General features: G+C 38.0%; 1 protein-coding gene across 2 annotated transcripts; it reads left to right on the forward strand.

Moving 5' to 3' along the window:
- The first annotated feature begins 231 nt into the window (after nucleotides 1-231).
- On the forward strand, nucleotides 232-9,092 carry erlin1 (ER lipid raft associated 1). Of its 2 annotated transcripts, none has more exons than XM_059359360.1 (12): nucleotides 232-321; nucleotides 1,550-1,678; nucleotides 2,210-2,291; nucleotides 2,989-3,035; nucleotides 3,117-3,178; nucleotides 3,271-3,396; nucleotides 3,520-3,593; nucleotides 4,280-4,338; nucleotides 4,470-4,561; nucleotides 4,729-4,818; nucleotides 4,941-5,020; nucleotides 6,390-9,092. In XM_059359360.1, the coding sequence occupies exons 2-12, from the start codon at nucleotides 1,566-1,568 to the stop codon at nucleotides 6,576-6,578; spliced, it is 1,014 nt and encodes a 337-aa protein (XP_059215343.1). In that variant the 5' UTR covers nucleotides 232-321; nucleotides 1,550-1,565; the 3' UTR covers nucleotides 6,579-9,092. The 2 variants fall into 2 exon arrangements, with proteins under 2 accessions (XP_059215343.1, XP_059215342.1); XM_059359359.1 differs by having other exon boundaries at nucleotides 279-397.
- The last annotated feature ends 4,862 nt before the right edge of the window (nucleotides 9,093-13,954 follow it).

Genomic DNA, 13,954 nt, shown 5'->3' on the forward strand with positions numbered 1-13,954 from the left:
AATTGGGATCAGGCATTTGTAGAGGTGAATTTTTGAATAAATGTAGACCAAGTTTTATTGAATCGGGGTACTGACTGATTTCTATTGGATTTTATCTATTTCTACTGAGCAAATAGTTGACAAATTAATGTTATTATTTTTATTGATCAGTCAATGTGCAGTCTACGGAACTTTTTGCTACAATATCTTCAATATTTCCGACAGCACCTGAAAGCAGCATAATGTAACATGTAAAAGCGAGAGCGAAAGCTGTGGGAGGCGGGGTGAGGGGGATGGGACGGTGACTGATAAGACCAGCAAGGGATACGTTTCGATACAGTGGTAATTTTATTTATCATAAACAAGTCATTCATTCTAACGCGTACACATTGATACATTTATTTCATCGCTCTGCCAGGTGAGTTAACTGATTTGCTTTATGCTTGCAGACTAGCAGGCTAATGTAGCATTGAGCTAAAAGAAACTGACGGACTTCCGAATCCACCCGATAGTAAGCGCTAGCCTGCGAGCTATCCCGGCTAGCTTACCGTTTCCAAGCGACTGGTGTGTCAGCATTTGCTATTGCTGAATTAAATAGATCCAGAAATACAGTGTGACTGTCATATTTGATTGACAGCTGTGGTGTAGAAACGTTGCTTCATGTGTTGACAGGAATTACTCGCTAGTTTGCTTACTATTAATTCTGCAGGCTAGCTAATCGTGTATGTTAGCGTTAGCTGTACGTTAACACTCTGCCCACTTGTGAAATGCACTTTCTTTTAGAGGCAGCCAACGCACTGCTTGGTATCAATATCACAACATAATAACTGTTACAGCCATTACTTTAGGGTTATAACTAACGTTTACTTAATAGACATTAACTATAAACTTGCTGCAGGACCCTGAAATGTTTTAGCGAACTGCTGCGAATGGCTATGGGTTGCGTTCAATTCACGCTTTGGACCTGGGTGCACCTGTGGTAAAGTCAGGATACATTACACCTCCGAGCTGACCCTTGGTGTAGTGAAAATAACTGACACAGTTAATCTAAATATGCTAAAGTGTATATATAGTATCGCAAGTATATGTAATGTATGTATAATGTATTATTATACTTTATTAAGTTGTTTAAAATGGAAAGAAACGACAACAACAAAAAATATAGACTAACAACCCAGCCACACGTTCAGAGCATTTACTATTTTTTTGATAACAAAGATGCAGTAAAGAGCTAGAAATGTAATGTCTTTCTCTGTTATACCAGAGCTTTCATCATCTGCAGTTAGACCCTTTGCAAGTTTAGTTAAACACAGCTCAGTGAAAATGCTTTTAAAATACACTTCTATTCCTTTTTTAGTACTGAGAAGTGTATGATATTTTGTCCACTCCATTTCATGGTAGATTAAATGTTAGAATCACCTCTCAGCATAATGCAATATATTTCATCAGCTTGGCAGTGTTGCTGTTGCTACAATTACAGCAAATGATTGACCACAGGCCTAATGGTACCCTGAGTATATAATGTTGTATAAATATTTCAGCATGTTTATGCTTCTTTCTCTGCCTGTAGGTGAACACAAGTGAAGATGACGATGCCGCATGTAGGGGCAGTATTTGGAGCAATAGCAGGAGTGATGGCCATCTTGTTGCACTCCTCAATCCACAAGATAGAAGAAGGACATCTTGCTGTGTACTACAGGTGTGACAACACAAACCCTTAATATCTGAACCCAACCAAAATGACATTGGATGGCGTATTTTTTTTGTAGAGTCCTACTTCCATATTAATGATTCACGCAAGTTTTTCCTGGATATGTAAATATCACTACACATTTGTCAGCTCCAAACCCCAAACCAACCCCAAAACTTGCACAAACTGATCCCCAACAGTGATTAAGATAGAACTTTTACTTCTCCCTGCAGGGAAGTTAGACCTTGAGGGACATTAAATTGAATAGAACGTCACAACTACATTATAAAATATGGGACATTATGTATATATTAAACCTGGATTGATGATTATATTCATAAATTGGAAAAATAACAGGAACACCCTGCATTATATTGCAGTGTTATCCAAGAAAAAAACATAACTACACCCTCATAAATTAGTGTTGCACCTAAATAAACACCCTTCAGTCCTGTTCTTTTGTCCACCCTCTTTAATTATTATCAGTAGATGATCTCATGTTGGAAGTCTGACCAAATAATTTGTTTATATTTGTTTCAGGGGTGGGGCATTGCTGACTTCTCCCAACGGTCCTGGATATCACATTATGCTGCCTTTCATTACCACCTACAGATCAGTGCAGGTAAACTTACCTTTCAGTGCTGAAACATGGTCTGTAAGCAACAGCATGTGCAATGTAAGAGTCAATGAGAAGGTGCTGATGCATGAAAACCAAAAAGAGATGTTCTATAAATAAATCAGCTGCAGCATTCAAACAGTTGCCATTCAGTCATGGCTGCAGCGGCTTTTATTTTACACCAGTTTTGTGCACTTTTTTTTGCCACTAAACATGCATAGAATATAATTGTTTCAATTTGAAAAAATATATAATATAATAAAAAAAACTTTTCTCGCCTTATGCAACTAAGAGATATTTTTGATCAACCTTTTATGTTATTTGGGCTTAAATGACAACAATAAAGTTTAATAAAATCATCACATGTAGCTTCCTAATTGAGATATGACATGACATTGGCTTTGAAGTACCTTGAAAGTGCTTGAATTTAACGCTTAAAAAGATGCACAAACTGGGCGTCTTTCATGATAAACAGCTACTAAGTGTGTGTGTGCTGTGCATATTTTATGTAATATTGAAACAAGTAAACTTAAAACAAGGATTCACTACTTAATTTAGTAGCTTTTTACCAACCAGGAACACACAATTTGGAAAAATGTCATGAATTGGGTCATTTTATGTACATAAAATGACCCAATCTAGTCTGAGATTAATCTTTATCATTATTTGATCATGTTATCATGATTTATGTTTTTTATTTCAGACTACTCTCCAAACTGATGAGATCAAGAATGTGCCTTGTGGAACAAGGTAAGACTCAGCATATTAATTTAGCTGTTAATAAATCATGAAAATTATCATGTCTTTAACAGATTTTTCTTTCCTTCACAGTGGTGGTGTGATGATCTATTTCGACAGAATAGAAGTTGTTAACATGCTGGTCCCCCTAGCAGGTAAAACATGTTCTAAGTTCCTTATTTGGTTGCCACATTAACCTTGCAGCTGTTTAGCATTTCAACTGTTGCCTTTGTTCATTATTGTGCAGTGGTGGAGATTGTGAGGAACTACACGGCTGATTATGACAAAACTCTAATTTTCAACAAGATTCACCATGAACTTAACCAGTTTTGCAGTGTACACACACTACAGGAAGTCTATATTGAGTTGTTTGGTGAGTACGCTTTTGTAATAAAAACAGATGGTGTTTCATTCTATTACAATGCAAAGGAGGCAACTTGTCCTGGGTGTTCATTCATGACATTCCTAAAATGCTACTCTTTTTTTTGTCTTGTAGACATTATAGATGAGAACCTGAAGACTGCTTTGCAGAAAGATCTAAATGTTATGGCACCTGGACTAACAATACAGGTATTTAAACACATGCCCACACAACTTGAGGGTAATAGTGAGTAAAAAGACTGGAATTCAAGTCACAGTGACAAAATCTGGCTTTCTCAAAGCTGAAATATATTGGTTACAAAATAAAAAAGGTATGTTTGCAAAGGCCTTTGAAGACTGAAGCTGTCTTTACAGTTGTGTATACTGGGTTTATGGTGTAGCTACAGAGCCTTAGCAGATATTGTACTGAGCATAATTTATCAGATTTTGGGTTGGATGGGTTGGACAATCGCAGGAGTGTTAAAGGTTTAGGCTGGTCCCAACAGTGGCCAGATTGCAACACGTATCAAGATTAAGCAATGAAAAGTTGAACGATTTTAGAAGATGCATTGACAAACTCTCCCGCCTGGAGAGGAATTGCAGTTTCCAGCAAATTGACTGCAGCTACTGCAGTTTTTGTAATGTTAATAATACTGTAATATTAATTTGGCGACCACAGACAGTAAGTAACAGTTCAAATCAAGCAGGGTTTATTGATTTTTATTTTTTTCAGGAAATCCATCCACAGGTACACCCGTTCTAACTTGAAAACCTTAACCAGCGGTTAACCAGCAGTGTCTGAATTATATTGGCACATTGACTGTGAGCAAAGGGTCAATTTCTTTTCTTTTCTTTTTTCTGTTTTTCCTCTGCACTGTTTCAACGTCCTGATGAAGGCAGTCCGTGTTACCAAGCCAAAGATCCCTGAATCAATCAGAAGGAACTTCGAACTCATGTGAGTTTGTAAATCTACTTACTAGCGCAGTCTTAGTGTTTCAAATTGTAGCCTGTTACCCACCCACTCAGTTCAATAAGACAACACAGAAATGAAAACATTTTTTTTGTGTATGTGTGTTGTATATGCAGGGAAGCAGAGAAAACTCGGCTGTTAATAACTGCACAGACTCAGAGGGTGGTGGAAAAGGAAGCCGAAACTGAAAGGAAGAGGGCCATTATTGGTAAATGTGACGTTTTTTTACTGTAAATCAGCCTATTTTTTTTATTTGCATGACCGACACAACTACAATTTTAGCTGTTTCCCCTTTTCAGTCAGTCAAGTGTAACGACACTATTTCCTTCCACCTTGTGTACAGCTGTTACAACTCACATGTTTTCTGTCCCACAGAGGCTCAGAAAGTGGCCCAGGTGGCAGAGATCCACTTCCAGCAGAAAGTGATGGAGAAGGAGACGGAAAGGAAGATCTCTGAAATAGAGGGTTAGCATTGCTGCTTTCACTTCTCTTCTGTGAGATGGATTTGTGTCTTCCTGTATTCTGTGGTGAATGGTAAACTTGTCTGTCATGTGTCTGTCTCATTCAACAGTATCTCTTTGTTTCAGATGCTGCCTTCTTGGCGAGGGAGAAGGCTCGGGCTGATGCAGAATATTACACAGCTGCCAAGACTGCTGAAGCAAACAGGGTAAAAAATACTGTTGGCCAAATTTCATACAGAAGCACACATCCAATATCTGTTACAACATTGGGAGGGTTTTTATAGCTGCAATATAGTTTTTGTTACACTGTAATAGTTATAATAATGTAATTGTAATATGATAATTTCTGCAGGTGTGGTCAGATTTACACAGTGAGCGCATGTATTCTGTCTGTGCTGATCGAGGCAGAGCTACTGCCGAAATATTTCTCTGATCAGAGCCGTTAATGCAAATAGACCTCCTATAATGGTGTTAGTCAATATGGAACATTAAAGTGGAAACTTTTCAAACGTTTTTATTAAATTCCCTCTTTGCCCGCTTTGCCTCCTTAGTCAGCGGGGCTCTTTGCCAGGTAGAGTTCCCGAAGTTACTCCAGTTGTTACATTGTCTGCCAATTATGCTACCTGGGGGAAAGCAGATTCCAACATATACTACAGAAAACAAGCCCTCAGAATTTAGTGGGTTTCTAAATGTACTGCCTTCTTTTAGTGTTGGTTGAAGGGTGTCTTGCCGCTCCGTATGCTAAAATTTAAGTGAATAATGTGCTGTCTTTTAAAGAAAAACAATAAAAAGATTCAATCTCCCATAAAAACAACACTACAACATTCAGAAATGCAATACTTGAACTCTACATTATTAAGTACCATCATTTCAACCTTAAATGTCAAGTTTGTATAGTAACTATGAAAAAAATAAAATCAATAATTCCTCTTCAGTGAGGCGGTGCAGATAGGGAAAACACTGTGATTGATGAATCATTGTCAGCTGAGCTGACTCTAACCCTGAATCGACTTGTCTCATGGTCAGTGTAGTTTTTCTGTGAGAGTATGTGGCTGTTGTTCTGCGTGTAGCTCTGGCTCTTTTTTTCTGAATGTTGATGCTATCAGCCACCTTCACACAACTGAATTCCCTCCTTTTTTGGAACCCAAAAAAAAATCCTCTACAGATGAGCGAGCAGCAAAATGTAATGTTCACTTTAAGCCGTGTTGTACATTGTCAGATCACATTAAAGGTGGAGTCCGCAACTCCCATCCATTACATTTAATGTCAAATTGCTGTCGGGTTTTGTCCGTGCGCTGAAAATATATCCGGGGTCTATACACAATCCTTGCTCTGTAAATGAGGAAACAAAATGCCATACATCACTATTCTGATCGTGATCATGCAGAAGGGGAAAGACTGTTAAAATAGGAGCCCTGGCTGGAGGGTTGTATTCGTTAGAGTGTTGAACTCAAATATCTTCAGAATCTCAGACTCCACCTCTAAGATTCTCACCAATATTGTCATGAGCACTGATAATGACCCAGCCATAATCTGATCCTCACACACTGTTGTCTTTCTTCTAAATCTTCACAGGTGAAGTTAACTCCAGAGTACCTGGAGCTGATGAAGTTCCAGGCCATTGCAGCTAACAGTAAGATCTACTTTGGACAGGACATCCCTAACATGTTTGTAGAGGGAACCAACAATCCCCCTAAGTCTGGGCGCTCCCCTAATCTGTCCAACGCTCAGCAAGACTTGCTTAAAAAGCAAGATCTACAGTGAGTCTACAGCTCTGCCTCTGCACGGGACAGGACAACCTGCTGAGGACTTGTCTTGTCTGCGAGGTGGAGAGCACTGAACTGAAGATGATAAGTGGGGCAGCTTTGCAGCTAGTTTGGTGAATAATGCACTTCAGTCTTAAATCTAAATGGCAAAGAAAGCGTGGGGGGAATGTAAGGACAAGTAGGGTTGAGAGCTAGGAAAAGGAAAGATAAAAGGGAAAGTTTTTACCTTGTACTCTTTGGGTGAGGATGAGTTTTAGGAATGAGAATGATGCCATTGTTAAAAATCAGAAGCATAATAAATGCTTATGCCTGGGAAGGCGACAGCAAGTAGTCGCCCTAATTTACATGTGCTTGCAATCAGTGCAGTGTTTAACTTTGCTGTTGGATCTGCATTCATTTTGTTTTTTGTATGCAAGGGGAGTGATTTTGTGATGAAAATGATTTTTGAGAAATTATTTCTGGTTGAGTTGAACTGGAATCTAACAGGTGACACTAATTAATTAAAAGCGGTTATGGTTTGTGTGTAATGTGGGTAGGTCATCTCTGTGCCATCTTCTGTGACACTAAATCACTAGTTAGCTCTTCTCTCTCAACACGAGTCAGTGTTTAACCACACCTCATATCAAATGCTGCTTGTGGATGAACTCATCACAGGTTACAAACGGTAAACATTTGTCATTTACAACATTTCCAGTTGACATGAAAACTGAGCCATGAAATATTTTATTTTTTAATGATAGTGTTCTAAATCAAGTGTCCTGACCTGCTAAATTTTCACCAGAGTTTGCATAAAGTTACATACAATCCTACAGATACTCAAGTCTTTGATGTTGGAGGGCTGTTAATGTGTTCAGTTTCAATAGTTAATATATAGTGGTGTCAGATTGGTAGTGATGTAGATTCTTTTCTGTTAGCTTGGTGATAGTTTGCTGTTATTAGTTGTGATTGAGAGTGCAGCCCTCTCAGACTTGAGATGCTGCACTAACACCTTCTGTGGCATTTACTGTGCGAAAAATGCTGCAAATAAAAAGCCAGATCTTCTCTTCTTAAAGATGATTAATAATTAAATGTTCATACTGGAGCAAAACAATAAAGCAGGTGATTTATAGTGCCACAGGAGGAAGTTTTGATTTGTATTCCTCATCAAGAAGTCAGAACATCTTTCTTTCCTCCATCTAGTTTTGATTCAGGGCCATGCATGTGGAAATGTGTAGTGACTTGATTAGTAGTGCCTGCGATCGTCTGCCAAATCTGTTGTAATACAGCTTATTCACATGTGGGGAACTGTAAATTCTCAGGAAATTGACTTATTTTAATAAAGCAGCTGCTCTATGACGGACAGAGCTTCCACCTTTTTAAAAGTCGTCAATTGTGCGAGAAATAATACCTAAATATTGTGACACAATCTGGAATTGAGAAATACAAAAACATCTGTTTGATATGAGGATAAGCAAGGCTATGATTTCATTTCGCTTAAATCAAACTTTGTGTCTTTGCAAATATTTAATGGGACGTTTTTAGTGCATCGTCGCCATTTTAATGCACCATCTATTGACAGTGTCTGTGAAATTGAGTATTATGAGCATGCTTGTCAAAATGGAAACAGTATAATCAAGAAAAACCTCCTTTCCACGGTCAATGTTTACATCTTTTTATAACTCAAGAACTAATGAACTGAAGTTTTTCTGTCTTTGCAGAATAAAAACAATTTGAATGGCAACACACCGCTCCTAATAACATTAATATACTGTTAAAGGTACGTTGTCGGTACTCATGCCTTCTTCTCCAAACTCGACTGTAGGTAACACACTGACACTGGTTTGGTATGTCATACAACCCAATTTCAAAATATCTGAACTACCCCTTTTAATGAGAATTAGTTAACCTCTGATCATTTTTGTGTGAAGATATGAGTTCCAGTGCAACACAACGGGCTTTTCTCTAATAAAAAAAATGAATGTTGATAAAGCTTGGGCTTAATTAAAATGCAAGTTGGTGCTAGTTTTTAATGTGTTTAAGCTTTTGGATTTTTTCAGCTCTACTACATAATACTTCCACTTTTCAGAATGCAAGCCTTAAATAATAATGTATTACCCCAGACTTTGATTCAGTGATTCCTATAAACTAAAAAAAAAAAAAAAACTCCATTTGAACTTAACTGTGAGACTTCTTAAGAGCTTGGATGTACATACTGAACTGTACGGCCTCATCACAGACTCTCGCTGAGAAAGACTGAACTAGCAGTTGACACTACTAGTGTTTAGAAGATGTAATGTTTACTTGACCTATGAATGGCATCTAAAGGCTGCACTCTGCATTAGTTTTGGTGGTGGGTTCAAATAAAGATGCAAAAGGGGGTATGAATCACTCATGAAAATGATTTTCTTTTTTTGTCAATATTTTGTACAATCTGTGAAATTCAAACATTGTCTCCTTGTTTTAAAAGGTTTATATGCAAAAATGTTTTCAAGTTTTGACAATGTTCTTATGTAAAATAAAACCTATTTTGGTACCTCTCTTCTCCAACTGTGCTGCTTTGTGTCTGGACAATATGTAGTACACTTGTATGCCAACAGGAGGTGATCTAACACCATGTTAAATACTGAATGCTCTGGTTCAATCATTAAGCCAGAAGCAAGTGAGGATTGAAAGATGGAGAGAATATCAGTTTACAAATCTAAATCGCTTCAGAAATGTAAAGCTGTATAAAATCTGTAAACAATCTCAAAGTTTGTGAATCTAACCACAGCATTATGGTCCTGACCATACACCTGCCTGACTCGTATTGAAAGTAGGTCACAGCTGTCAATCATGCCATTACACACCCTTTTTATAGTGTGACAATTTATTTAGGCCAAACCTATGAGAAAAATGAACACAAACATACATCAGTGAGATCAGAACTATCTTAAATGATCAAAAACATCTTAAGGAAAAAAAGTTTTATTGTGTACTGTAAGTTTGAGTTCTGCATACCTAGTGCCCAAAAGCTGATGCTAAGAAATGTCCCGAAGACAATAAGGTGAAAAGACAAATGAAAATGAATTAGAGACACTGCCTCATACTTCTATTGGGTCATGAGCTGTGGTTGAAAAAATGTAATATAAAGTTAGATAAAATGTAAATACTAAAGTAAAGTACAGATACCACAAAATTGTACTTAAATACAGTACTTGAGTGAATGTACTTAGTTACATTCCACCACTGGTCATGAGTGATCGTTTGGAGGGACTATTTTTGTATACATTAGTGGGGGGTTTTTCTCCAAAAAATCCTATTCATTGTGCTTTTAAAGACATAATCTGAAACTCAAAATTAGGAGCTTTGGTTTTGACTGTAGGAACAACAAGTGTCCTTCCTTTTAAAAAAAATTACATTTCCATCTCTAACTTTCACTCATGTGAGTCCACACAGAATCACTGCAGAGAATTCATAGAATGTGCATGTGATGACTCGTCACTTATGGAGACGTCTGGGTGATTGTGGCGACACAAGGATGATTCAGTGAAGATTTACTGAATAAAAACATACACAATCAATCACAGCCCCTGTTGTTCTAACCCCCTTAATGTGTTGTAAACATTACAAAAACAGAATTGTGTTTGTCTGTCGAGTCTGTAACATGTTCGTCCCAAGAGACTGACTCGAAACCTCAAGTACTGCCCTCAGCGAGGCCTGTCAGCTGTTCACAAAGGCTTTCCAGGAAGCGTGTGTGTGTGTGTGAGTGTGAGTGCGTGTGACCACTGCCTGAATGCCCAGATGAGGGATAGCTTCCTCCCCTGACCTCTCAGTCCTTACAAATCCTTTCACAATCAAACCAGCAGGAAGGGTGTTTAGTTAAAGTCCGGCCCCGGATCTGGTTTTCCTGATGTCAGAATTAGTCAGAAATACAATCATAAATTATGTTTGTAAGTGTAAATAAACTTTACTCATCCTGTTGTTTACTTAACTGAGTTTTTTTGTGGGTGTCTGGGTTTATTGCAATGGGTGGTCTGATTTGGTGTCAGGGGTGCAAAGCCAGCGAGTTTAAAGCCCTCTCCTCTCAGGACGTGGTGTCAAGGTCAGGTTGGCAGCTTTCTGGATGAGCCAGCACTTCTCCTTCCTTCCTTTTGTCCCTGATCATCAGATCCATGATCCTTCCAGCCTTGACTTCTCCCTGGATCTGTCCGTCTCCAGAGATACACGGGTGTGGCCCCTCATCTCTGACTGCACGCCTGTAAAACTACTCTCCAAACAGCAGAAAGTGATTCATCAGCTGCAGTCAGCGCCCTCATCAGTAGCTGCTCTGTTCTGCAGTTTTCTCTCACATTCCTATCCTATGTGTGTGCGTTGGTGCGATAAACACTCATACTTGTACAAAGGGTATTATCTTGGCTTTTTCTCAGCACTTGTCTCTGTACTCCATTACATTTCTGTTGCGACCCTCAGGATGGATTGTGTTGTCATTACTTGAGTCAGTTGTAAAATGTTTAAACATACAGTAGTGTTCAAAATAATAGCTGTGCATATCATGAATGCTGGGTCTTGTTGGTTTTCTGAGAATCTACTGCACCTACTGGTAACTTGTTTGCCATGAAGCAATAAAAAATATACTAAAAACATGGATTAATCTGGTTAGTCACATTGGACTGCTATTATTTTGAACACTACTGTAATTTTGTGTTGCCTATAGGTCATTTATAAATATTCTACCTATATATGTCAACCTTTGTTTTTCTTTATTCTCCTGTTGTGAATTATCAGTCAGCCCTTTAAAGGGATTTTCTCCATTTTTCGCAAAGGTCAGTCGAGTCATCATAAGGAGTACTACTCAGCATGTGCAACATTTGTTTGTCTTCTGTGGGTCTGAATGGTGCTTTGCTTTGAGAAAATAAAATAACAATGATGTCATCAGGGTTATCTTAAGGTCCTTTCGAACCATGTGAAACTGGTAAATTTCATGGTACATTTAGTAAAAAGTACAAAAATGTAGCGTTTCAACCCTAATAAATAAACTCTGACCCCTAATTTTCCCCTGTTGATGCTGACCTCTGAGGGAGGCCTCATCCCAATGTCCACAATCACAGACTCACTGATTTTGGGGAGCATTACTGTAAAGTCTGTAAGGTCTTGGGCTGTCCAACTGTCAAATCTTAAAGTGTTATATTACACACAGTTAATTTATCCACCATTTATTTTATTTTTGTTTTAGTTTCAAGCTTTTTTTTCAATGCTTTTCTGACAAAATGAGTAAACTGATTATAGGATGTTTTTCTCTTGTCATTTCTGTAAGGCAAAAGGGCAGTTGGTCTCTAAGTGCATTTGCCGTGAAGTAAATAAAACACTAAACTGAAACCCACACCACCTTTGTTTTACCATCCTCAAGTTAACATGATAAACTGCTACAACGTGTTGTCCCATCACTATTTGTACAATTTCAAGCCCTTGCAGCCTCTTGCACTTAAGCACTACAATATGGCCAATATGGAGGATGCTATGGTAGCTGTTTAGCTGTGTGTCACCAACCACTTTTATTAAACATATCCTGTTCAAGTATAAAATGCTCCACAAAAGAAGTGGTTTACAGACGGGTTGATGGTACAAATATGTCTTTTGTATAAGTATTTAAACTTGTAGTTCTGTAAATGGCCCAGTTAGTAGCTAGTAGTGCAATTGCCACCTAGCTTGGAGTAATGGAATATGTTTTAAGTATTAATACTAAAAAGTGTCAGTTTGCAGCATTTTCACTACAGTGTTATTTTTGTTTCAGTGATAATGGTGATTGAGTCAGTCACAGCAGCAGGCAGCTGGAGAAGATTGCAGTTGATCCTGCAGCCCAGCAGGTGTACTGTCAATTTTTATTTTACACCAACAGAGGGGGCAACAAACAAACTATTTATTATCATTAAGATAACAATTATGAAATGTAATGTTTAGAGAAATGTAAAGTTTAGGAAAATGAACACTTGATTATACATCAGCGTGATCAATGCAACCTAAATGACCAAAACCGGAAAAATGTATTTGTGTACTTTGACTTTGAGTTCTACACAACCAGTGCCCAAAAGCTGATGCCCAGAAATGTCCGAAAGACAGTTAAATGAAAAGAAAATGCAGGCAGAGGGCAGGTTCCCTGAGATAGAGACACTATCTCAGGGAACCTGAGATAGTGTCTGCCACACACTTCTAGTGGGTCTGCCACACACTTCTAGTGGGTCACAAGTGATGATACACCAACAGAGGGGGCCATATTAAACATAATATAGGTCAATATAGATCAACCCACACAACCACATCTCACTGGCATTATCTCATAGTTCAGAAAGGGAAGTTACTTTATGTTTCAATTGACAGAACGCAGGCAGTGATCTGTGTCAGCTGTAACTATATTTGGACATCTGTCAGTTTCATCGTAAAAGTATTTTGAAACCAATGTTACAGTGGAAAATTAAGTCATTAACAGTTGAGTCTATCTTTGACCGTTCTTCACACTTGAACAGGAACAAGATTTGCCTAGAAGGTGAATTATGTCATTTTAGATTTGGAAGGAAGTGACGCCCACAGTGTTTTAAAGTATTACCATATATAGTTTTATTTGGTTCATTATCATCCTTTGAATCTATACTTTGCTGATTTGCTCTGCTCAGGTTCAAAGAGACTTTCTAGAGGAAAGTTGAAAAGGTTAGGTGGTTTAGTAAGCACTTGGAGGTTAGAAGTCATAGGCTGTGTAAAGGCACAGAAGGTCAAAAACGAGCAACAGTAGATACATAAACACATGAAAGTCACATATTACACACTCTTCATACGGAAGTGATGATCTGTGTTAACAACTCCATTTACAGTATCTCATTAGATAATACAATTCAACACAAAGACAAAATATTAAATATCTTCAAATATATTTACAGTAGTGTTCAAAATAATAGCAGTCCAATGTGACTAACCAGATTAATCCAGGTTTTTAGTATATTTTTCATTGCTACATGGCAAACAAGGTACCAGTAGGTCCAGTAGATTCTCAGAAAACCAACAAGACCCAGCATTTGTGATATGCAGCTCGTAAGGCTGTGCAATTGGGCAATTAGTTGAAAGGGGTGTGTTCAAAAATATAGCAGTGTCTGCCGTTGACTTTACAAACTCAAAACTATTTTGTACAAACTTTTTGGTTTCTAGGATTTAGCAATTCTGTGAATCAGTAAACTAATATTTAGTTGTATGGCCACAGTTTTTTATAACTGCTTCACATCTGTGTGGCATGGACTCAACCAACTTGTGGCACCTTTCAGCTGTTATTCCACTCCAAGATTCTTTAACAAACAAAATAGTTTTGAGTTTGTAAAGTCAACGGCAGACACTGCTATATTTTTGAACACACCCCTTTCAACTAATTGCCCA

Source organism: Centropristis striata, chromosome 20 (genome assembly GCF_030273125.1).
Source record: "Centropristis striata isolate RG_2023a ecotype Rhode Island chromosome 20, C.striata_1.0, whole genome shotgun sequence".
Taxonomy (NCBI): Eukaryota; Metazoa; Chordata; class Actinopteri; order Perciformes; family Serranidae; genus Centropristis; species Centropristis striata.